Source organism: Ischnura elegans, chromosome 1 (genome assembly GCF_921293095.1).
Source record: "Ischnura elegans chromosome 1, ioIscEleg1.1, whole genome shotgun sequence".
NCBI classification, from domain to species: Eukaryota; Metazoa; Arthropoda; class Insecta; order Odonata; family Coenagrionidae; genus Ischnura; species Ischnura elegans.
The window spans coordinates 49,055,007-49,079,224 of record NC_060246.1 but is presented as its reverse complement, the minus strand read 5'-3'; the positions used below and the strand labels follow the sequence as shown (position 1 = coordinate 49,079,224).

Below are 24,218 nucleotides of genomic sequence, written 5' to 3'. Positions count from 1 at the left end.
ATCCTCGTTACTTAATTTTTGTCAAACGCATGAACATGCATGTTCATGGTGAAACGTTTGTTTACATGATTTACATGTGTTAACCATCGATTAGTGGCAGAGTCGAATGAATTGGAATCGAAAGCACTGAACCCTTCGATAGGATTCGATATTTTTCGTCTGCAAAGTCGATATAGCAAATATTTTGTAGTCAGGCAATGTGCGTAATGTTGGTAACATGATCATAAAAAGTATTAAGTGCGATGAATCCCCTTAAAAATCATGTATGTATAGGATCACAAAATTAATACAAAGCGCGTGCTATCATGTTAAATCTATATTGCTCTGATGTGTTCCTTTTTTTGTAGGTGTTGAAGTCTTTTAAAAATTTACATTTGGCGCGTAAGAAAGTATTTGAAGGCGACGAGAGAGCTCTCAAAGGTAGTAATTTGAATTGTTGTGGATATTTTTCGAAATACCAGAGTCTAATTTATATTTATATATTAGCATGCCGAGAAAAAATCAACAGTGAATTTGCCCAGAAGAAACATGTTCAAGACTTGGAAGCAATAAAAGAGGTCTCAATTGTCTCTGAATTAGCTTGGAATGGTGATAGCAACTTCACGCCATATTATACTTATTATTTTATATATTATTTCAGCTCTTGGCTTACGCGAGAGATGTTGAAAAGCAGCTCCTCACCACGGTCATTCAAGCAAGAATGGTATCTCCGAATAAGTTTGGTAAGGTTATGATTATATTTTTTTAGCTGGCAATAATTGGATAGCATCTCTTCATCCTACGCACTCATTCGCACCTGGCTAGCCGCATACGTTTTTTAACGGGCTCGTATTTAAGAAGGATTTGAAATGACTATAATGAATGCAGTAGCGCAATCCAACGTGTTTTTCATCTACTTGTGTGCAGTTCATCGAACCTGTCGCGAGTTTTCATTTTCGCCAGTGAGCCAATTTAAACTCCCTGTTGTTGTACTTGTATGTAACCCTCGATAAAATTATAGCCTAAGTATAATTGAGTTCAATTAAACTGGGTGAAGCCTATTCATCTTAGTTGGTAGAGTGAGTATACTGCCTAATATATTTGGAAAGAAATATTTTGTTCTAATTATAATATATATTTCAAGGTATGAATCAAAATCGTTAACACCAATTTCATTTATGTTTATGAGAAACTTAATCATCATCATTGGTTGGCAATCCTACAATTGATTTGATGCTGCTCTTCACTCAATTCTTTTTCGCACCTTTGAAAGTCTTCTCTTTCACAAACTTCTTTACCTGATCCATTAATTTAATTTGAAGTCTTCCTTTTCCATTCCTAACATCTACTCGTCCCTTGATGATTGTCTTCATCAGGCTATCATGTCGCAAAATATGGCCGTTAAGGTTGCTCCATCTATTCATCAAGGGTTTCATGATGCTCTCTTTTTAGGACTTCCTCATTACTTACTAGGTTGATCCATTTTATCCTCATGACTGTTCTTTGGCACCACATTTTGAAAGCCTCCACCCTCGATTTCTCTGCAGCTGTCATTGGACATGCCTCACTTTCATAGAGAAGCATACTCCTTATGTTAGTTCTGATAAATTGTTTCCTTATATGTATACATTTTTGCTCTAAGTAGATCTACATTTTGTAGGAATGCTCTCTTTACATTGGCTGATATGCTGATTTCTGTCTTGCTTCTTCTATTGCTAGTTAATCTGCTTTCTAAGTAGCAGAATTCACTCACCTCTTCCATTTTAATGTTGATCATGACTTCTCCTCTGTTGCATACTAATATCTTTTTGTTTATATTCAGCCGATTTCTACCCATATAGACCTGAATTTTTTCCAAATCCTTCTGTCTCTGCTATGACTGCTTTCATTAGCAAATCACAGCATGATAAATTTTTCTCCATGGGAATTCACTCCCGAGGCCTTTTCGTTGATTTCATTTATGGTATTCTCATCCAATACAATTGGAAATAACGGGTGATAAAAATTCATGCTGTGAAATGCCTTCTCTAACTCCACATACTCAATGAACATGGGCTTGTCCCCTGCAATGAGCCTATGTTATAAATGGATAGACCAATATCCCCTTAGAACACTGTTGATTTTTCCCCACAAATGCATATTCGATGAGCGAACTCGCTTATCTCACAGCTGACCTCTATATATAGAGGTCAACCCACTTGTTCATTACTTGCTTATAGAGAAGAAACTCCATCTCTTCAACTGCTAAGTATGTAAATTCATGGCAATTTCATTATAAATTTTGTTTTTACTCAATTAAGATTGGGAAAAATTTCTTTGAACAACATTCTCTTTATGCCTCAACATTTCTACATGCACCTCCCTCTTATAACCCTGAAAAGTGAGGGAACGTTTTTATACGATTTGCAAGCTGACCGCCATTTGCCCTAACTTTTTATTGTTGCGTGGATATCTTGCATTTGGGCATTTTCCCTCACCATAAGGATTGCTAAGGGGCTTAACACTACCAGACCAGCCCTCGTGGCAGGGGGTGCTTCCTCCACTGGCTAGCTGCTAAATTCGTGAACTCTTGCAGCCTAACAGTTAACGGTACTAAATCTAAGTTCTTATTTAACTTTGGGTTTAGATATAAAAGAATATGATCCACTTCATCTATGTTTGTCATTTCTTAGCCTCTCAGTAGCCTTTTTTGGTATTTTTTCCCCATTGATTTTGCTCTACAGAGCTTTACAGGCTCTGAGGAAATAACATATCCAGGAGCTACTATCATCTCATCACAGGAATACACATTTGGTAGTATTCCACTCATTTAAACCATTTTTTTAGCACTTTTTTGTTGGGTGTACTTAAATTGTTGATTTTAGCCTATTACATATTAAGAATTCTTGTCCAATGGGCCAATTAGAAAGCTGTTATAGGAGTCTATTATCAATTGAAAATTTTTAGCCTATGGTCTACTTGTCAATTTATTTGACAGCCCTATTGTCACAACAATAGGTTCTACTCCTTTCACATTTATACAATTGATTGAAGACTTTAAATATAAATTAATGAAAATGATGAAGCTACTAATTAAACGTTTTTAATTTCAGAGGCCCGTATTACGAAGGATACTGTTAAGTTAGACAACGTTCCCTTTCGAGATTGTTGCGAGGGGGATAGAAAACCTGCATAGAGAATTATCTTCTCTCTCTAGTCATACTGTGATTTCAAGGCACAAGTTCATGGATTGACCAGAAAAATATGAATGAAATAAATTCCATGTTGTAGATTTATCTTAAAATATTATTAATAAAATTGGAGTTTACAAGTTCTGTTAAATACATGGCTTATTTGCTATTAAAATAAATCATAGTAATGCACATTGAATACTTATTTTTTGACCTCTTCAAATTTAAATTCCTAATTACATACTCAATTCTTCACAATTAAGTGTTGACTACATAATTAGGGTGAACAACAAGTAAAGGATTATCTTCCAATGACTGTGCTTCTTGGCCTCTCAGTCCAGTGCTCATCAGGGGTATGAAGACTTGATCCTAAAGAAAGAAGGAAATTAAACCTGTGATTAGAACAGTTCCAAATTTTAAGATACATCAATATGAATTACTACATCAAAAGTCTTCGATACATCTACAAAGCAGGTCAAGTAAGGGTTAATGCAGGGGTTGATTAGGGATTTTTTCTGAGGGGCAAAAGGGCTTGACAGGCAACCAAACTTCTCATACTTGAGATTAAAAACAAGTACTGTACGAAATATTCTCTTTATTTTAATATGAAAGTCATTAATATGAAATTAAACGACAGAGGCTCTGTAATGCAAAAAGAAAGTAATGATAACAGCATAAAAATGTGTTTATTTTTTTAACACCTGGGGGGTGGAGTGCCTCTGTGCCCCCCTCAAAATCCACATATTTTGATAAAAGGAAACCCGAGACTAAATCACAGTCCTGTGAAATTTAAAGACCCTGAGTGAAAATTTTTTTCAAGTGCAGAGTCATCACTGATGCATATGAATGTGAACAGCATAACCCTGAACTACACACAAATGCAGGATAATAATTGTATCAACCTCCAAATGCCAAATAAAGACTATACTTACCAGTTTACTTGAGAGAAGAGACTAAATTCCTTAACCTTTTCCCTACGAATGACGAAAATATACGACAATGTTTCTTGACACGGGAGACAAAAGCAGCAAATTTTCGTCAGAGATTTTTCTATGCAGGAGAACGAATGCCAAAAATAATAATTGTTTCCCTACTCTCCCCCTTTTAAGACAGTTGTAGGTTCACGATGTCTTAGTTTCCGGACCTAACAAAGCAGGACTTAAGCTGTACCCTCGAAATCTGGGAGCAGGTACCCGGACTCCTCGTCTTATATTACCCTTCTTTGTGGTAAGGGACCACAGTCATTCAATTGTTCATTCAGTCATTTTCCGAAATAAATATTTGTTCCTTTCTCAAAAAATATAATCTAAGAATTGAATTCTTTGTTTTTTGAGCATCGCTTACAATTTTCTACGATAAATATTAACTAATATCTCGATTTCAGTATAAACAACACAAATTGTTGCTGCATTAAATTTGTTAATATTGATGGTAGAGCTTCGTTCAAAATTTGATGATTCTCAGAATAAAACGAGGAATTCAATTCAAAGTCTGCAATTAACATGCAAGCAACAATTATCCATATATTAAATTCATATAAACAAAGCATGATTGACCACGAACCAATGCCGCTGGTAGGGTTATAAACCCCGAAAGGAGGGAGCCCAACTACCATCGGAGTCCTCACTAGGGAGGGTCGAAAAAGGTTGGTGTTGAGAGAGGGTACCGTATAAGCGCGTGTAAGAGGCGCACCTTTTTTCCCAGATATTGCAGCCGAAAATGGGGGTGCGCCTCTTACACAAACTTCACCGGTTGCAAGTTCGAGGGGAACTGAGTGGCCTTGGTTTTCAGCGTGAGTCAGTCATCTGAAACCCTGGGTCAAAATCAAGCGGCAGGCAGGGGAGTTTCTCCCTTAGTGACGTATTTTTAAAATGCTCCTGTTTGAATTTCTTGCAAGCATCACGCCGTCACGTCGGTACCCCAGAGGTGAACATTGAAAAGATCGCGTGGGGTGATTTGCTCCGGAGCGCGCGCTAAATTTATTGCCACGAGTGGGCATCCCGCGGCATTTATACTGCATATAGTAATATTGGTGTCAAAACCTGCGGTTGAAAAAATTCGAACGAGTGTGCTCATTGTTGGACTTAATGGTGGCTAGAAGAAATCGGAAATGCTTATAAATGAAGAGCGCTGAAGGAGTGGTCGAGGGAAGAGGGCTCCCTCCCCTCTGTATTTAAAGCTACGAGCGAAGGAGCAAGGGAAGAACACGTCCGATCTTGCATGTGACGTCGTTGCCTTGAAAGCGAAGGGGCGAAGGCGCAGCAATGTGATATACGCAGTTTGCGTTGCCTGAGTTTCCAGTCGGTCTTGTCTTGTTTGAATGCGCTTATGCTACGCTTGTTTCTTCCGAAATTGTGCTGTTTGGACTATGTTGAATATTAGTAGCCTTATTTTAGCTATAAATCTTTGTGTCAATCAATTAGAGCTCAAAAAACTTAAATGCTGTAAGATATACGTCGCGTTAGGTCTAATTCTTTTTAGAACCTCGTGCGTGTCATACAATTGCTGAAAGATATCGAGATATCTTCGAGCTCAGAAGGTGACTCACGTAGCATTTGACCTCCAGAAACTCGGGGAATTGAACCTGGTAGACCGAAAAAGGCCAGTTGGTGGAATGGGGTAGGGATGAAACACGTTTCCATTGTTCCCCTGTAACTTGATATTTTCCTGTGGAGTCTCGGAAAGGAAAAAAAAGGCAGAGGCATTAGCTGATGGAGAGCCGAGTGTAGTTCCGTTAGGCCCCTTGCACACACACCGATTTTGGATGGCCGGTAAAATATTGGCCGATATTTTACCGGCGAAGCGATGCTTGCACACACGCCGGATTTTTACCGGTCAAACGATACGTTGCTAAGTTTTTGAGCCGGCGTCGGCGATCCACAGTGACAATAGCCGGCAGCTAACCGGCATTTTGCCGGTGCCGGCGTGTGGTCGGTACGTGTGCAAGCTCCAATGCTCTCCCATTGTTCACTATTGGAATGTGGACGGCCGATATTTTACCGGCCGTCTAAAATCGGTGCGTGTGCAAGGGGCCTTAAATCTACGACGTGGTTATTATCCTACGGCGCTGAGATTGCCCCGATTGTTGTTCAATCTCTTGGGAAAGCTCATGCCTTTTGCCTGTCGTGTTTTGCCTTAAAATTTTCCACGGCTGCAATTCTATTGCAATACTCCTGCGAGAGCTTTTAAACAAAATTGTTCGTGAGTAGGACAAGCAACGTAGAGCGATGGCGTATGCAAAGAGAGGATCATGACTCTTTCTACTCCCTCTTTTGCCGCCGCAGTTATCAAAATTTCCTCTTTCAAATAGTACTGAAAGAGGACATTTCGATAACTGATGAAATTCCAGGCATACGTCTGCAACACCGCACGTTAGGATTAAAAAAATGTCGCAAAATTTTTTTCTTCATAGCTTCGATGCTCAAAATAGGGGTGCGCCTCTTACACGTGTGCGCCTCTTACACAAGCTTATACGGTAATTATCCACAAGACCCCTCTTAACCAATGCCCCATACAGAGGGCACGGAAGAGTCTCTTTGGGCTCAGTACAGCAGTCATGCTAAGGAGAGAACTCCGCCGTCTCGAAAGGGTTAAGTACACGAATGTTAGATGGCAAATTCTTCATTACATTTACAAAAAAAAGCTATTGCTTTTAATATACTCATAGCTTTCTGAAATCCGCCATTTAGTCCAACAATGTACACATCCGTTTGAATTTTTTAAACCGCAGGTTTTAACACCAATGTAATTTTCAATTGCAATAATCCTCGCAATAGCAGCTGAAGATGACTTGAAAAATCAGGCCCTTAGCGTGATGGAAATTACACGGCAAGGCAGATGTTGACTATTAACCAGGTATTGTCCTTCAAAACTAAGCGTTTCCCTAAGTTTGATATGCGATTACTATTTGCAGTATAAATGCCGCAGATGCCCACTTGTGAAGAAATAGCAGTTACCAATTTAGCAAAATATGCGCAAAACAGGACTGGGTGATGAAGTTTTATTCTTGGAGGTGTAGTAGTTTGCATGACCACACCATTCTGCAGGTGTAGCTGATATGGTCAGAGAAAAAAATTGTCACTTTCCAATTTTTAAGCACATCCATTCTCAGTCTAATTTCCCACTTTGGCTGACTGAGAATTGATAGCTGTGTCTTAAGTCCAAAAGAATTAAAATTATAAATTTCCAAAGATCTCCTGATCACTTACTCTAAATATCAGCCTGTCAATAACTTTTTCCACCAATTCTTTCCTCTGGAGAAGTTCTTCCTCACTCTCAATAGACTCTTGCACTTGCTCCAAATACCATGCAACAAGATCACTCTTCCTGAGACCCTCAGATCCTGATTCATCACGCACATCGACACCTAGAAAAAATTATAAAATTAAATTCATGATTGGCCAGTTTATGCAAACAATAAATATAAAATACAAATTCAATAACAAAATTTACAAGGAATTTTCAGTCCATTTGCTTTCATTGACATGTAGTAAAAATATTGTGTTTGGGCCAATAAAACAAATGTCTTGCAAATGCAGTGAGGCTTCGTTGACGGTATTCAATGGATTAAGGAACCTTGAAGAACACTGAAAGCACCCGAGCTCTGAAATGGGATTATTGAAAGGAAATAGAGGGCGCTTCCTTTTTTCATGTGTGTTAGCAAGGATGTAAATACATCGTTGCTCCCAGAATGACACGTGCACATAAATCTCTTCCCTTTCAGGGATTATCCTATGGAACATTTATTGAGGGGAGGGGTCTTGTGTTACAACCAATGCATGTTGTAAATTCTTTAGATGCTGATGTAGTGGTTTACCTCTTGATCCCTTCATTTGACAGTTTGTCTGCGCTTGATATATCTAGCTGTCTGTTTTACAGATGGGCAATAAGGGGTAGTGTCAGGAAGCAATTATCATCCATCCCTTCCTAAATATCCTCCGTAATTTTGACATCGCTTATGGCATCCTACACATCGCATTCAAAAAGGAAAATGACTGGGACGAAAGGAACGCCAAGGGATATTTGAGGTGACCCAAGAAGGAATAGAAAAAACACACTAAACTTTCATCTAACCAAAATATAATTTAAACAATAACACTGCATACAACAAACAAAAAAAATAACCCTCTTATGAACTAATGACGTATGAGTGGATGAAAACCATTTATGAGACATCAATGAGAAAGCGCAACAAAACCGATTTGTGAGATGAAAGAATTGAAATGAAAAACAATAACGACAAAAATAGCTCGATTGTTAACACACAATTAATGATATGATGAAGTTTGCTTCGTATTAACTAGAACTTTGTAATAAGGTTGTTCATATTAAGGAGAGTCTACTGTAATAAGTCATAAAAAAAACTACATTGATTCTGATACATTCCTTGGGACTAGGGGAATTTATGGAGCCCCAAGGCTTTATAAAAATGAAAAGTATACTATTTTGCTTTAAGTTATGAACAATTTGTCCCTAAAATTTAAGTTCAACTAGATCAAGACTGCACATTCTTACAAGGAAAAAACAAACATTACCTTTTCTACACCTATTAGAATATCAGGGTTGCATCATTACATTAGGTACAGCATTTTACAATGGGAAACCTAATAAACAAATATACAGTACCATCTCTCTCCATCCTTGTTTCTTCATGCCGCATATGAAGAACCAACATATTGGATAAAGTTTTATACTCTTCAAATGTGATGCTCATTTTCTTTTTCTCAACAGCTCCTTGCTCTTCAGGTAATTTATCCTCATGCACACCTATATTAAGGAAAGATACATTAATTACTGGGCAGACATTCTATCAAATTCTGAATTCAGAAGTAGGTGTGGAAATTATATTTTTAGTTACAGTGAAACCTCGATATAACGACACACCACGGTGCACTAATAAACACTCGCTATAGCGAATTGTCGCTTTACCGGAGGTGGAGCAAATAATAGCCAATATACCTGTTGCGAACAGATATACAGGAACAGGAGTGGTGCGGCAACAGATAAACATCTATCCGATAAACGTAAGCATAAATCCAGATGAAAGGCGATGTTTTTCTGCATCACTAAATTTCCTTACTCAAATAACGACCAACTATTCAAACAATTTATAAGCGCCGCACTGAATAAAAATCATGCAAAGCATTGTTTCGTCATCATTATATTTATCGAACGACAGTTTACCACATAAATTTGAGACTGAGCCCTCCATTAACTTCATTTCTAACAGATCGCTAGCAATTACAGAGGTTAAGGAGTCTTCATGAAAGTCTTCCGGCGGTGAAACCCTCGCTATGGCGAGAGCCAACACCGAAAAGGTCTCGTAAAAACGAATTTTGTAACACGCTTATTATAGGGTCAATTGACGGTGCATCGGCTATCTCTCGTAATAGCGGGGGTGTCGTTATAGCCCGTACTCGCTTTAACGAGGTTCCACTGTATTACTTTACTACCAAAACTCTTGACGACATTGTACAGACTTTGTTAAATATATATGAACTCCTTCATATGATTCAACACAAAGTTTAAACAGTGCAAAAAGAAGTGAAAGGCAAAAAAGAACCACTTTTGAAGAATGACAAATATAAGCAAGTAGTGTAAAAACGCAAACTTCAGGAATACTAAATAAGGGCTTCATCAACAGATATGTGACCAAATTAAATACATTCATTCAGACAAAAATGAGTCTGCTCTTAACATGGTGTGCCCTGGGGTAAAAAGGGTAAACAAATGAATTAAGTTTATAGAAAAGAGCATCCTTGCTATCAGGGATGCAATCTGCTATGAGAAGCATAATTATGGTAGTAACTCAAAAGTTCCATCCAAAATAAAAAAATTCTCCTTACTATGTGAAATATACACACTTTAAATGAAGGGTAAGAGCGATTTAAAATAGTGCCATGCACAACAGTGTACAACCTCTATAAAACGATACCCTATTGTGCTCAAATAAACACTCGCTATGGTGAATTGTTGCTTTACCAGAGGCAGAGCTAATAATAGCCAATAAACATATAGTCAACACTGATACAGGAACAGGATAGGCTTGAGATTTATTTCTGAGCAACTTAAGCATAAGTCCAGATGGAAGACGATGTTTTTAGCATCACATAATTTCCTTTCCTTAATAACAAACTAGCCATACAATTTATAAGTGCCATACTGAATCAAAATCATCCACGTAATTGCTTTATCGATCACTATCCCAATCCAGAACTGACCAATCCACTTTTCAATGTACTTGGCACTTTTTTGTGATAATTCTATTATTTTGCTATTTTTAGCTGAAAATTACTGATAAAACTGAATAGTGGTTACCTCTTACCTTTGATGTTTGCATTGGTTTATGTTTATTGTGGTTTATTGTTCCTGCACACTTTGTGGAAGTAAAATAACGCATCGCATTTGTTTCTCCAGACAAAAATTGTGGACGGTGGTAGAATAATCCTGTCTCGGAAGACTTTTCCTTTTGTCTGATGCAATATCTTCATTACAATGTTATGTTATTGCCACATTATTTTCACCAAAATGAACTACATATTTATCAAACAACAGTTTACCTCATGAATTTGAGAATGAGCACTCCACAGTAACTTCATTTCTAACAAATCACCAGCAATTACAGAGATTAGAGACTCATGATGTAAGTTTTTCGGCGATGATAACTCTTGCTATATTGAGTGCCAACACCAAAAGGGGCTTGTAAAAACGGATTTCTTTACATGCCAATCACAAGGTCAACTGATGGTGCATTTACTGTTTCTTGTAATGGTAGTGGTCTCATCATAGCCCATACTTGCTTTAATGCGATTCCACTGTAATTAGGAACCATCCTTACCGCCCAAAGATGATTATCCTTGATTCAGTATTGGAAAAAGCTAAGGCTCAATACAGAGAGGCATCATAGGATCTGAAGCTTGTGGCTACGCTACAGTTTCTTTCACTTTCTTTTCTTGGGCTTGGATTTTCCGCAACCCTCCCTACATAGCCTTGCCCTGTGTACTGGTCAGTAACTTTTAAGTATATGTAGTACCTTTTTGAAGAGCTAAATGCTAAAGTTCATACTGATCAGATCACATACGTATTTGATTGGCATAGGATTAGAAGATGAAAGCTCAGATAATTTAAAAACAACAGCTAGTCAGGTACCAATTAGTCAACAACTTAAAACACAAATGGTGTGGTAAATGGCTAACAAGACTAGAAGAGGTAGGGAAGAAAGTGAGGGGGGAGAGGAATGGTGAGTTACTCATTGTGAATCTCTTAGAAGGGAACAACAGCAAATATGATAAAATTCATGATCATCTAACAAAAATAATTTGTATAATAAACGATAAAAAATCACTCTTTTGAACCACTTAAAAAATGTCATGCAAATTTGGAAGAACAGTCCCTTTTCCACACACTTCTTTTGTGCAGTGGCGGTACAGTGTAAATGAACTGGTGCCATTTGCAATGGTCACTAATGTCACTTGTCACAAGACCATGATGTCAGAATTATTCTCACTTTTATTTTATAATTAATGACTAAGGATACTCACCATTAGGAATACCATTGGTGCCATCATGATCGATATCCATAGCATTATCACCTTCTTCCATTTCATCTTCTAAATGAATATCTGGCTGCTCAACTCTAATGATGGACTTGTTTAGGAGACGGAATGCCTCACGTACATGCTTAGGAGTGACCTAATGATGAAATTATGGAAGATTTCAAAGAGCCATTACAAGTTGATCTTACTAAATCGAATTAATGAAAAAGCCCACTTGAAGCAATCAACAATACCATTACAAAATCAAGACAAGGACTACAATAAAGAAACAATTTACTGCACCATGAGTTTACTCCTGCACAAGAATGTGTAGACTGTTGATGGTGCACTTACCAATTTTCTTCATCAATGACATACCCTTCCTTATGAAAGAGAATTTCACTGCTATCAAATTCTGCCACATATCAATGAATGTTATCAAGCTGTCAGTGGCTTTGATAAATATTCCACCAAGGCACAGATTTGTTCCAGTAACACAGCCACAAATGAATGAATGCTAATCCAAGTTGTGGCAATGATTGAAAGGCTAATGTATCCAATTAATCTAAAAGAACAACAAACCATAGGATTTTTAACAGCAATTTTTACCGGCTAGATTATCTGAGGTCAGGTTTTATTTCTGTGGTTCCAGGCGTGGTAGCCAACTTTCCCTTGAACTCTTAGGAATATAATGAGATCAGGTCTTGTTTGAACATTAACTTTGATTCAGAGTCGATTCAGATTCGAGTCTCTCTTAAGAATGAATTTTCAATATTCAACCACAGTGTCAGTTTATAACAAATCAACCACAGTGTCAGTTTATAACAAAAGTAAAATGTGAAACATGTGTTTGAGGTGAGAACTTGAACATAAACAGTAAAATGATATTTACTTATAGAGAATAATTGAACTTTCTATGCATAAAATGATTGATAATTACCATAACTAAGGTACAACAGTTATACACTTCTAGTACTACCTACATACGAAAAAGTGATTATTTTCAATACAGGTAGGCTCTAATGTATTTAATTAATAATGCTTTCCAATTTTATAAAGACTGAGATAACTCATTATGGTGAACTTTTGCAGTAATTCCAACAAGACTGACTATGACAATTAACGATGGGTCACCTCACATTCTGGCTCAGTTCCTGATATCCGTTCTTGGTTCTGTTCCTGATATCTGTTCTTGGTCCCGTTCCTCATTCAAATGCTACATTTTCATTACTTAATATTCAAAAGCTAACAATGATTTTAGTCAGAGTAAAATGAAAACTAACTAAATAATACAGAAAATTATGCCAAAGTGATAAGCTTCATAAAATCTCCCTCTTAAAAGCAATAAAGTAAATTAAGGGCAATCAAAGTTCTTTTAGTCAATTGCATATTTTAAGTAAATTGGTTTTTGAGCTAAGTATTTCAGTATATTTTCTTTTTAGCTTCAGTTCTGATTATGATTGTCAGCTCTGAAACTAGTTGAACCAACAACTAAACCAACCTATTCCCACAAGCATAATATATTTTCACAGACAGTATTTCCAACTCATCACAACAAACTTACTTCATCAGAACATTCCATTTTTGCCATTGCCTCTGATAAGCGTATCATACTCTCCAACTGTCTGACAGTTATACGCCATGTGGAGCGAGCCCCTCCACCACCTCCAGACGAACCTCCAGAAATGCCATCTCTCTGACGAAGTCTGCCATACAGCTCAACTAGGAGATCTTCTGCTTCCTTGAATTTAATAATAGCATTAAATAGCCTCTCACAATAATGAATTCAAAATAATCTACTGAAGAAATATGAGCTTTGGAATGAAAATTAGAAAAAAAAGAGAAGATGAAGTCAACAGAATTTAAAGAAAACTTGGTATTAGGATATAAATGTGACTAGTCAGGAATGAACCTTTAGACTTTGAAGGTAAAGTGGTTAGAGCAATGAGCTTAAATTCAGGAGATCCTGGTTTAAGTCTCGGTCAAATGGAATACTTTCATGAATGATTTATATCTCACCAACTTAAAAAATTTTGAAAATGTGAACGATTAAAGTGCATCTGAATGCACAAAATGTCAACAGTGCCTACCTTAAGTAATTTTACGAAAGAAATAAAATGTTGAACTTATACTCGGGCTTTCCACTTAACTCTTATTTTAGTTTTTTTTACTCATCCTTAACACCCAAAGGCTAACATTTTGCCCTCTGTTATGAATGAAATTTTTGAAATAGTAAAATAATAACAGGAATTTACCTCAGTTATGACTGGCTTGAACTGACGAGCAAAAGCAATGTACCTTAGAACTTCTTCTTGTGAGTATACTCTTTCAATAGATTCCTCGATGTTACTGTGTAAATCAATAATTTTTCGAGCAATTGCATAATCCACAACCTGTGTAAATAATAAACATTGTAGTTATAAATACAATCAGTCTCATAAAATTTTGGCATCACACAGGAAAAAACAATTTCACCAATCAACCATAAACTTAAGAAAATACATGTAAGAGAAACACAAAATGACAAAAAAAATTTCATACATTTGTTAGGATTTCTATGAAATACGTAATTTTGTATCTTTGCGGACAATGCCGTTTTTTATCAACAGAAAAAATTTCTATGTACTTTGGTAGTCAAGGGTTTGTTGTTTTTTACTTTGTTGAGAGTTACTTTTTATGAGTGGTTGAGAATAAAAAAAACCTGAAGCAAGGTAGTGGAACCTGATTTTTTATTTTCCAGACTAACTGCTGACGCTTGTACAGTTGCGCGAAGACTGCCTAAGGATTACCTCAATAATTTTTTTTATCAGGTTATGGACCCAGCAGGCAGTAAGTGCGGAGAAATTACCTTCCTTAATTCTTACACACAAAAGGTTAGCATATAACAAGTTACCACAAGTACTTCTACATAAAATCTATTCAACTATAAACTAGCTGTAAAATGACTAACAGAAAAATTCATGGGTAACACAATGCTTTATTGAAAAGTGATACCCCATGATCATTATTTGCGACCTGCTTCTATGCAACAATAGACAAAGGTGATGCTCTCTTTGTACAGAACTACCACAACAATGAAAAAAATTCATTTTCCTACCTACCTCATTGCATTCATCCACAAGGATGAAAAATAAATCAAATCTTGACATTAATGGCGCTGTTAGTGCAACATTCTGTTGAAGTGACTTTGTTCGATCATAACGCCCTCCCACAGGGTTTGCAGCTGCCAGGATTGAAGTTCTAGCATTGAGTGTAGCACGCACACCGGCCTGAAAGAGGTGAAATATTAAAAAGAAAATATGTAGACAATCATTTCACCAAGATAACATTATTATATACATTAACAAGACATATACAAATCACTAACATCATTGGCAAAGCTAGGATGATTAATGCACACCCTGCCCACTGATGATGACGGAAGCACTATGATTTGAGACCGACCCAGTTTAGTGCAGTCTTGGACAGAAAAACCTTGTCATTCAGAACTTTTCTTAGTCTCCTAGCTTTCTAAGGACCTGAAAATTTTCAAAGTCTCAACTTGAAACTGCAATGACAATGCTGATGAACCACTTTCCTGTGGCAAAGAAAATCATAACACTTTGAGCATCAAGTGAGACTCTTCTTGCCTTCCAGACAAAAAGGGTTTTGCAGCCCACGGAGGAAGATCTTTTGACCCGCAACTTTTATGATGGGGTGCCCCAGACGAGGTGGTTCCCCTCAATACCTACAGTGGAACTGCGTTAAACCAAGTACAAGCTATTGCGAGATCCCAGCCATTACGAGAGATTGCCGGAGCACCGTCAATTGACCCTATGATTAGCATGTCAAAAAAAAAATCATTTATATGAGGCCCTGTTGGTGTTGGCACTCGCCATAGCGAGAGTTTCCATCTCCAGAGAACTTAAACCATTCCGTAAGTCCCTAACCTCTGTAATTGCTGCTGATCTGTTTGAAATGAAGTTAACATAGAGTGCTCAGTCTCAAATTCATGAGGTAAACCGTCATTCGATAAATAAGTAGTTCATTTTAGTGAAAATACTGTGGCATTACCATTCGCTAATTTTCAATCTTCTTTTGTTCCTCCGGCAGCAGAAAGCAGTCGACAGCATACCCACTCGTCCGTGAGTTGCGTGAATAGAGAGCGTTTGAAGGTAGACACCATGGCTAAAAAATGCCAAATATGACTAAGCGAGAAAATGAAAATAATGGAGCAATACGAGAATGACGCAATTAATTTATCTTCCTATTTTCTTTTCACAATTAGAAAAAAAAAACAAAAGCACCAGAGGAATGCAGAACATGAGGAGTTAGAAGGAGCTTTGTTATGGTGGTTTTGCCCACTTCAATCTGCAGGAACTGCTGAGAAAGTGGCTATGCTTAAGGCTAAAGCGGTGTATACCAGTGATAGATTGAGAATCGAGAACTTCAAGTGCTAGGAGGGTTGGTTATACTAATTTAGAGCAATAAAGAGTTATCTCCCTTCCTCATTGCTGGTGATGCCTGCAGTGTAAACCCGAAGCCGTGGAAGAAAGAACTCTGATCCTAGAGGAATATCTTAAGAATTATTCCCCGCATGATATAACACAGACGAAACGTAACTCTTTTACAACCTACTCCCCGACAAAACCATCTTAGTACAGGCTGTTCCTTGCAATAATGCTTCTAGATGCAGGCAATGCGCTATCAGCTATGGCATACGTGAAAAGCTGATGCTTGCACTTTTAGTTTATTTAATTAAAGAAGATATTATATTTGACGATAGAAACGGTCTTCCGTGGCAGAATTATTCTACCACCTTCTACTGTTTTCGCCTGCAGAAATAAATGCAATATGTTATACCACATAACTTCCATAACATGTATGGGAACAATAAATGACATCAATGGAAGCATTTGAGACTTTAAATAACCATGGTACTGTTTTAATAACAATAGTTTGAATTTTCAGCGTAAAATATTTATCACGTAAATTTATCGCGTAAAATAATATCAAAAGTTTTCCTCAAAATATCATGTGTTCAGTTTTAAAATGTGAAAGTGTGCATAGGATATTTGTGGCAAGAGCTAAAAACCATAAAAAATTGAGAATTATATGCATAAACATGGTAAATTTAAACTTAGTATGGCTTCAAACATCCATATGACAACTTTAATGCTATTATGAGAAAATTCTTGAAAAAATAACTATTCCCAAAACTTCAGGATCGCTATCAATGGTTAAGTGCACCATGAAGGGAACTGGAAGTTAATGAACTCAAGGAAGTGCAAACTTAAAGAAAATAATGATAGGGCCATAACTTTACTTGCTGTATTTTAGTGGTTTTGAAGAAAAGGCAAATGAAACTCCTTGGTTGTCCTGATCTCTTTCTCTCAGAATGATTTATATGCAGATCTCTTACATGTCAGAAAAGATAAATAGGAACAGTTATTTATTGAGGGTAAAGGGCTATCTGTAAACCCAGTTTAGGTCGTCAATCAATAGGAAGGCAGTGGAATGGTTCCCTTAATTTTACAGCAAAGTAAGTGCTCATGAAGGGAAACTACAGTGAAGGGTTTTTTTTTGGCTCATAACTTTTATAACTTTGAGATTGTTCATGAAAATTGACACCATCAACCAACACAGAGTATGAGTCATGAGGTAGCCTAATCAAAAACAAACCTTAGCAATTGATATTGTCTGCTGCTCCATCGCCTCGTGAATGGCCACCTGATCACGTGGATCCATTTTATCAAATTCATCAATACAGCACACACCACCATCGGCCAACATTAATGCCCCAGCTTCAATAACAAAATCAGCTGATTCTTCATCTCTCACAACTCCAGCAGTTAGACCAGCTGCAGTAGAGGCTTTTCCTGAGGTATACACAGCTCTTGGACTGAAATCTGCCACCTGAGACATTCAATTTGAATAAAAACAGATGATTTTAATAAAAGATATTTTGAATGTTATCATTCATTGCTTGGTTCAATTTAATTACAATATGCCTAATTTTGCCAAGAAATTAATCTAAAAAATATGAAATCACATTTTTAAGTCTTATTAAAAGTTAATAAGGATGTGAGTCACATATTTGTAATTTCAGTAAAACTTTTAATGCTGATTATAAATGATTGTTGTTTAATTATTTTTAACTCAAATTTCAATGAAGCCTTGATTGGATTCCTTACACTTTTTAATAATATGTATGCCAAATTTTCAAATATTTATTGAATTATTTACTTCATAAATACACACAATTTTATTATGAAAATCTGACAATTATGAGAATTTGAAGTAACCCAGCTAAGACTCACTCACTATAACTGGGTCAAATGATCGTATGCTATAACCCAAAATTACTTAAGGATGAACTCGATACCTAATACTCAGTTTGGTTCTGGAAGAATAATAAAAAAAATTCTACCCTCCCTTAAAATTTTTGAACATATGTCTTCAAGGCTACCATTCTGAATAAGGGGTGTAATAAATTGCGGGTACTATTCCGGGGGCCATCATCACACCAACTCTGTATTCTGAATGAGGGGGTGGTGGAGGGGGAACAAGAGGTTCGAAGTTATCGTAACTCCCAGGTACTTCACTTTTATTGCCTTCATATTAATACCAACTGTTGCCTTTATATTAATACCATCCACAGCATAAACATGGTTATAGTTGGACGAACTCCGCAAAAAATGTACCAAAGTGCATTTGCTCATTTTGAGTCCTCACTCTTGGCTCCACAAATGAACGTTGTTTAAATCCGATGATAGAATTTTGTATACACTTTCAAAGTGAGAATTTAACGTGTTAGCTTAGACAATATTTTTTGGTGACAAGTTTACCATTAATAACTTACCTGTTTCAAAAATTGAGACTTAGCAGTACTTGGATCACCCACAATGCAGCAGTTTATGTCGCCCCTAAGAGTTGTAGATTCCATTGTTGTTTTAGGTACTCCTCCGAAAAGCATAAGAATGATTCCTGAAAATGTTTAATTCATTTATTTAGGACATATTTCACCTCAAAATCTGGAGCATGGGAGCTTAAATCTCTTCAACAGGTTAAAATATCAACAGATTACATGACTTCAATTAAGGCTCATCAAATACCATTACTCTGATGGAACTCCATATTACCCTCTATGACAAGCTTCTAACAGTCCAAGCTCAGCCCTTTTGCACCAAATATCGGCAGTAGCTGATGAGCTTTTTCATACACAAAAGACTTCACATCAGCTCTAGCTGGCATGGATTTTTCAACACAAACAAATGGACGTCGACTAGAGCTGGGAAAACAGAAGTGACTGCTGAGGTGGCAATGGTCATAGGCATTCAGGCACTACCTAAGATCCAGCTTAGCGAAACCTTAGGGCCACTACTCAGCAATATGCCCCGACCCACCTACCCATTTGTAATCTTCCTCACTGCGCCACTCCGTTGTGAAGTGGTTATATTGTAAATGGTTTTTGCAAAGAAACACTTTGTTGCATGCTCCAACTTTAATATTTTGAAATGAATTCCTCGTTTTTATGTGTGTAAGCAATGTTTCAATGAAATTTTAGTTTTACTACTAACGCACTCCTGGACTTAGTACCTTGTGCTTACTAACTTTATTATTATCAACGCTAGAAATCAGTTTGAAATTTTACCATGCTTAAAAAAAGGTTGTTATTCTTAATAACTGAAAACAGGTGCAATAAATGTATTTCTCTAGTCACTCAATTTTTAAGCAACACAAACACAAAACACCTATCTGCACTGTTAAATACTAAGGCACTATTCAAATGAATGACTACCCAGCTTGCGGGCATGGAGTCTATATGAAATGTCCATAATATCAAGGCCAGTGTAACTTAGTAGTGGGAGAAGCCTCAGTCTGCACGATAGGCTGCCTTTTATCGATCGTGGTCCGTGACAAGAGCTTACTGAGGCCTCACATCAGCATAATCAGTGACATGCTGGGCTGATCAATGCCAAAGCTGGATGGATTTTTTCCACAAACTTATAAGTTTTCCAACAGTATAGTTAATCACCTACAAGGTTGAATGCAAGGTGCGCCATATGTTAAGAATAGTCGAAGAATTGCCTTAGAATTGACATCAGGCTGTTATAAATCCAGGCCATGATTCTCACTCATCTCAACACTTTTTTTCTGTTTTCATCATACTCACGATTTGTATGCCTAAGGTGATCAAGTTTGTATTGCTTGGATGCAATTCAATTTCCATAAGAACTAAATATAGGACTGTATTTTGGATTTAAGCCGGCTTGCCCTTATCTTGTTTCATGTGGAAGATGGCTGAGGGTACAGGAAAAGGAGAAATGGAGGGCTGTATCTTACCAAACCTCTAATTTAGGAAGATAAAACAATATGAAGTGGGTAAATAATAGGGTTCATGAAAAGAGGTAGCCTTCATTTGGGTTGCATGCATTAGTCACCTGGGAGGCAAGTGATAACTTGATAAAATATCACCCCAATCATTCTCTATAGCCAGTATTTCACTAAAAATGGGGAAAATTCCAAAATACAAAAGGGAGGATGGTCTTCAAGTTCTTTGCATAAAGTACATAGCCGCATTAATTAATACAAAACCCATGCCATGAGAAGTTATATTACTAAGTTAAGCTTACCTCTTTTAACTTCATCATTTCCATGAATGGATGGGAAAAGGCTAGTGGTCAGATTTTGGTACAGATTTCGATCTCTGCTCATCTCATAAATTCTGTTCCATTCTGCCTCAGACATTTGCTCTTTCATTGCCTCTGCAGTCATATCCTCCATTTGTAGAGGAGAGCCACCAAACTGAGGAGAAGTAAAGTTTTCTCAGGTAAGAACATCTCACAAGGAGACATCGCGAGAGTGATGATCGGGATCTGAATGATGATGTCATTTTCTGAAACTACATAGGTAATGTAGAAAGTGTAACATCTTTCATCCACACAGGCCCGAGTTCGAGAGATATTCACATGTAAAGATTTCGTGCACCATGACTTCCCTTGAATAATCGCTCCTTCTCAACTACCTCGTTGGCTGAGTGCTTAAAGGCTCTCGTCTAGTGTCCCTTACCATGTATGGCCTAGGTTTTAGTCTCGGTGTGGGCTAATTCTTTTTCCCTCTCATAATTTTAGAAATCACAGTCACAACTTATCCCCATTTGTTTAATTTAGTTACTTAATGATTTTTAAAATTTTCATATTACACCCATGCCTCGCTTAGCGCAATTTCGATATAGTGCAAATTCGTTCCACGGGGAAACATTCCAACACTGCTTAGCCTAATCAAATAACCTTTAATACTCTCTTGATAAAATGTGAACTTGCACTAAATACACACAAAATTACATCCATTTTACGCATATTAATAGTATTGCTAGCCTCATATTTTATTCTTTGTTTATAAATTTGTCGAAATCCATTGCCGCCCAAAGGGCAAAAACATTACGTACTCGTCATGCGTCCGGACAGCCGACCCACCGAAGTAATTTTTCTTTCCCCCTTAACTGAATAACATCAGTTAATTTAGATCATTAATTAAGTTGGGAGCTAGTGGAAATTAGTTTTGTTAAGCAATATGGTTTGAGACGTCATTTTTACCGTCATAGGTTATCAGGGGGAAATCGACTATCATGTAAAGGGTCCATACCTCCAGCCTTCACAGTCATCGGGGAGCGGATGCCCAGTTGTGTATGAATAGCATCAACGCATAAAAGGGTCCGAGAGAAAGTCTACAACACAATGGCATCATTCCTTCCCAGCAGTAGTAGGCCCTCTGTGACTCAGGAATACAGTGCGAAAGTTGTTTAGCGGTAGAAGGTGATTTTGATAGAGCCATACAAAGTAAAAAAAGGGTAGAACAGGAAAAAATAGGAATGGGATAGAAAAGTGAAGAAGTTATCAAGAAAAAGCATAAACCAAGAAGAGAAATTGAAAGTGATCACTAGCTTTGAAAATAAAGAGCGTCAAATCGATATTGTGCGTTAGTTTAAGCTTACGACGTCGACAATCCACTCTGTTATTCTGAATTAAGATAACCAATTTCAGGAGAGCGGTCAACACGTATGTGAAGTTCATTGCTGGAAAAAACAGAAAGACTTCTAATAACTGGGATTCATAATACATGGTTGAATGATGTTCCTCTATCACAGGCAGTTCTTTGTGCAAAAGCTGTGGCTATATTTGCATACAGTAAAACTTTGATTTTACGCACTTTGATTTTACATCAAGTCTCGTTTTTACGCAGCGACACTCTAGTCCGGCCGGAAAGCATAGGCAATTACTATGGTGAGACATCGATTTTACATCTTTTCTTGATTTTACGCAGTTTTTCGATTTTGCTCAGCATAACCCCAGCCCCAAAGAGGCTACTAATCTTGATCGACTTGTTTTGAAAATCCCGACTGGAGCAATATGAAGTTAGGTTATTTATTCGTCTCAATGAGTTGCAAAAATGAATACAGGAACGGTTGAAATGACGTCGCGCTGTTGAGCATGAAACTAAAAACATCGCAAATCTTATTATTGCTTCCCCCTGCGCCCTCTCAGTAATATTTCAGGCTACTTTACGAACGCGAATATCGCTCTTAGTTCAAATTTGCCGTAGAAGGATATTGAAACTTAAAAGATACGCCAATTGCCGTGTATGCGTAACTACTTTTGATTAAGACATGATCGCCAGAGATGTTAACATTATCACCTTTCGTGATACTACTTGTTGCTCTTTCTTTGTTTTACTCTCCTTAGGGCCGGTTTTATAATGTCTGGTTAAACCTCACGTTAAGTTGACGTGGAGATTACGGTAACGTGGAGTTTAACGAGAGGTTGTGTTTTATAAAGCAAATCCTACCGCCGGTTGGCTGATGGGAACTTTAACGAGAGGAAAGCGCAGCTACTGTAATTCTCATACCAACAATTGATCGCGAAAAGTGAAACAGACGAAAGTCAAAATTGAAAAAAATCGAGTTGGAGAGTGGTGAAAGAATTGTTTACGTTTGTTTTGAAGTGATGGTTAGCTTTGAAAACGAAGATGACGCCAATATTTTCGGTTTTAATCGTTGACGATCTTATGGTCAATCATCAGTGTGTCGTTAAAATAAAAATACTCGCCTCGATTTGTGAATATTTGGCAAGTACAAGTGTTAATTGTATAATGAATTACTATTTGTTAATGGATTGAATCAAGGTGGAGTCCCTTTGCAAGAAATAGTGGTAAATTAACCTTGTTTGTGCTTATTAAACGAGAACGAAGATTCTCATTTGTATTGTTAAACCAATCGAAATGGTTTTCTATTGAGTAGGCCACCAGAGCGATTTTACGAACATTTTGAGGCTACAATGTAATCATAATGACGATAAATTTTAATCATACTTTTGCAGTAAGATATATCTTCTAAGCGTTAGTATGGCCCCTACGCTAATTTATCATAATATCTGCGTTCCCTACGGAATTAGGGACAACTTGTTAGTTGTGAATAATCAAAGCCTTTCCCGTTTTCAAAGTACTCACCATGGCCATAATTTAAATAACAGACTTTATAACCAACCACCGTCTTATAGAAAAATTCATCAGTGTTCATCAAAACGATAACGAGGCTCCTGTCACAATGATGTCATTGTTATGATCAATTCATGGTAATTCCTTTGATGATTTTTGTGTTTTTATAGAGCATTTTCAGTTTTATTAAAAATTTCACAATGAGGAGGTATATTCAGCCATGTGCCACTCGTGTTACAGACACGAAAAGAATAGAGCCATATAATTGTCAGCTACTAGCAGATATTTCATAACTTTAAATTATCTCATCTTTTTTATGATTATATATATACATATAATGTTAAGAAGCAATATGTTTCATGAAATCCATAATCTCTGGCAAATAAATTTTCAATAAGGGACAGAACTAAGTTTAAATTTCTTCATTAGAGATACCAAAATCTATTGCATGACACCAAGTAGCCCTTACCATTGAAGTATAAAGTGAAACATATTTTGATACTGGCTGTCAATAGTGTAGTTGATATTGTAATAGGGATGACTGTGAGTCTTTATGGTAATGCCATTGAGAATGTATTCATTGCCATTTTAAATTGAATGGGTGTTCAGAAATCACTGATTATGAACATAGCTTCACAGTCAAAAATTATAATTAGAGAAGAATGAATAAAGTTTGAATAACTTATGCATAACCCTACCACAGTTACTTCAAGGGCTCCTGCCATCCAATTATTAAATAAATGTACAGTTTGCAGCAAACCTTTCATACTTTACAAGTAGGCTGCATGTTGTTATAAAAATATGCATCTGTAACAAATATTGCAACTCTTTTTGGCTCATAGCTTGGGATGGGGGATCTATTCTTTATGTTAATACTATTTTTGCAAACCTTGTGTAAGAATAAGTTTTAAGTGCTAACATAACTAACTTCATATCTAATCAACAGCAAAGGCTTGTATTGTATTTAAGATTTAAGGAAAAGAGATGGGGTGCAAAGATATTAAAGTTGCTGGGTTCAATTTATAAAAAATCTGTCAAAAAACATATCTAATCAGAATGA

The 24,218-nt window shown here is 36.9% G+C and overlaps 2 protein-coding genes across 2 annotated transcripts in view; one reads left to right on the top strand and one right to left on the bottom strand.

The window, feature by feature from the left end:
• The first annotated feature begins 142 nt into the window (after positions 1 to 142).
• LOC124159556 (complex III assembly factor LYRM7) lies at positions 143 to 3,341 on the top strand. Its single transcript, XM_046535441.1, has 5 exons — positions 143 to 263; positions 348 to 420; positions 487 to 557; positions 641 to 722; positions 3,072 to 3,341. Exons 1-5 carry the CDS (start codon positions 243 to 245, stop codon positions 3,152 to 3,154), a joined length of 330 nt encoding a protein of 109 aa, XP_046391397.1. The 5' UTR covers positions 143 to 242; the 3' UTR covers positions 3,155 to 3,341.
• The window catches only part of LOC124159549 (DNA replication licensing factor Mcm6), a 43,706-nt gene continuing 22,734 nt past the window's right edge, over positions 3,247 to 24,218 (bottom strand). Inside the window, exons 6-15 of the mRNA XM_046535430.1 lie at positions 20,299 to 20,470; positions 18,525 to 18,649; positions 17,345 to 17,578; positions 14,785 to 14,952; positions 13,939 to 14,076; positions 13,248 to 13,424; positions 11,690 to 11,840; positions 8,775 to 8,915; positions 7,358 to 7,515; positions 3,247 to 3,518 (exon numbers count right to left, since the gene is read on the bottom strand). Coding sequence (XP_046391386.1) covers positions 3,408 to 3,518; positions 7,358 to 7,515; positions 8,775 to 8,915; positions 11,690 to 11,840; positions 13,248 to 13,424; positions 13,939 to 14,076; positions 14,785 to 14,952; positions 17,345 to 17,578; positions 18,525 to 18,649; positions 20,299 to 20,470 — 1,575 coding nt within the window. The 3' untranslated portion in view covers positions 3,247 to 3,407. The remainder of the gene's footprint in view (positions 3,519 to 7,357; positions 7,516 to 8,774; positions 8,916 to 11,689; positions 11,841 to 13,247; positions 13,425 to 13,938; positions 14,077 to 14,784; positions 14,953 to 17,344; positions 17,579 to 18,524; positions 18,650 to 20,298; positions 20,471 to 24,218) is intronic.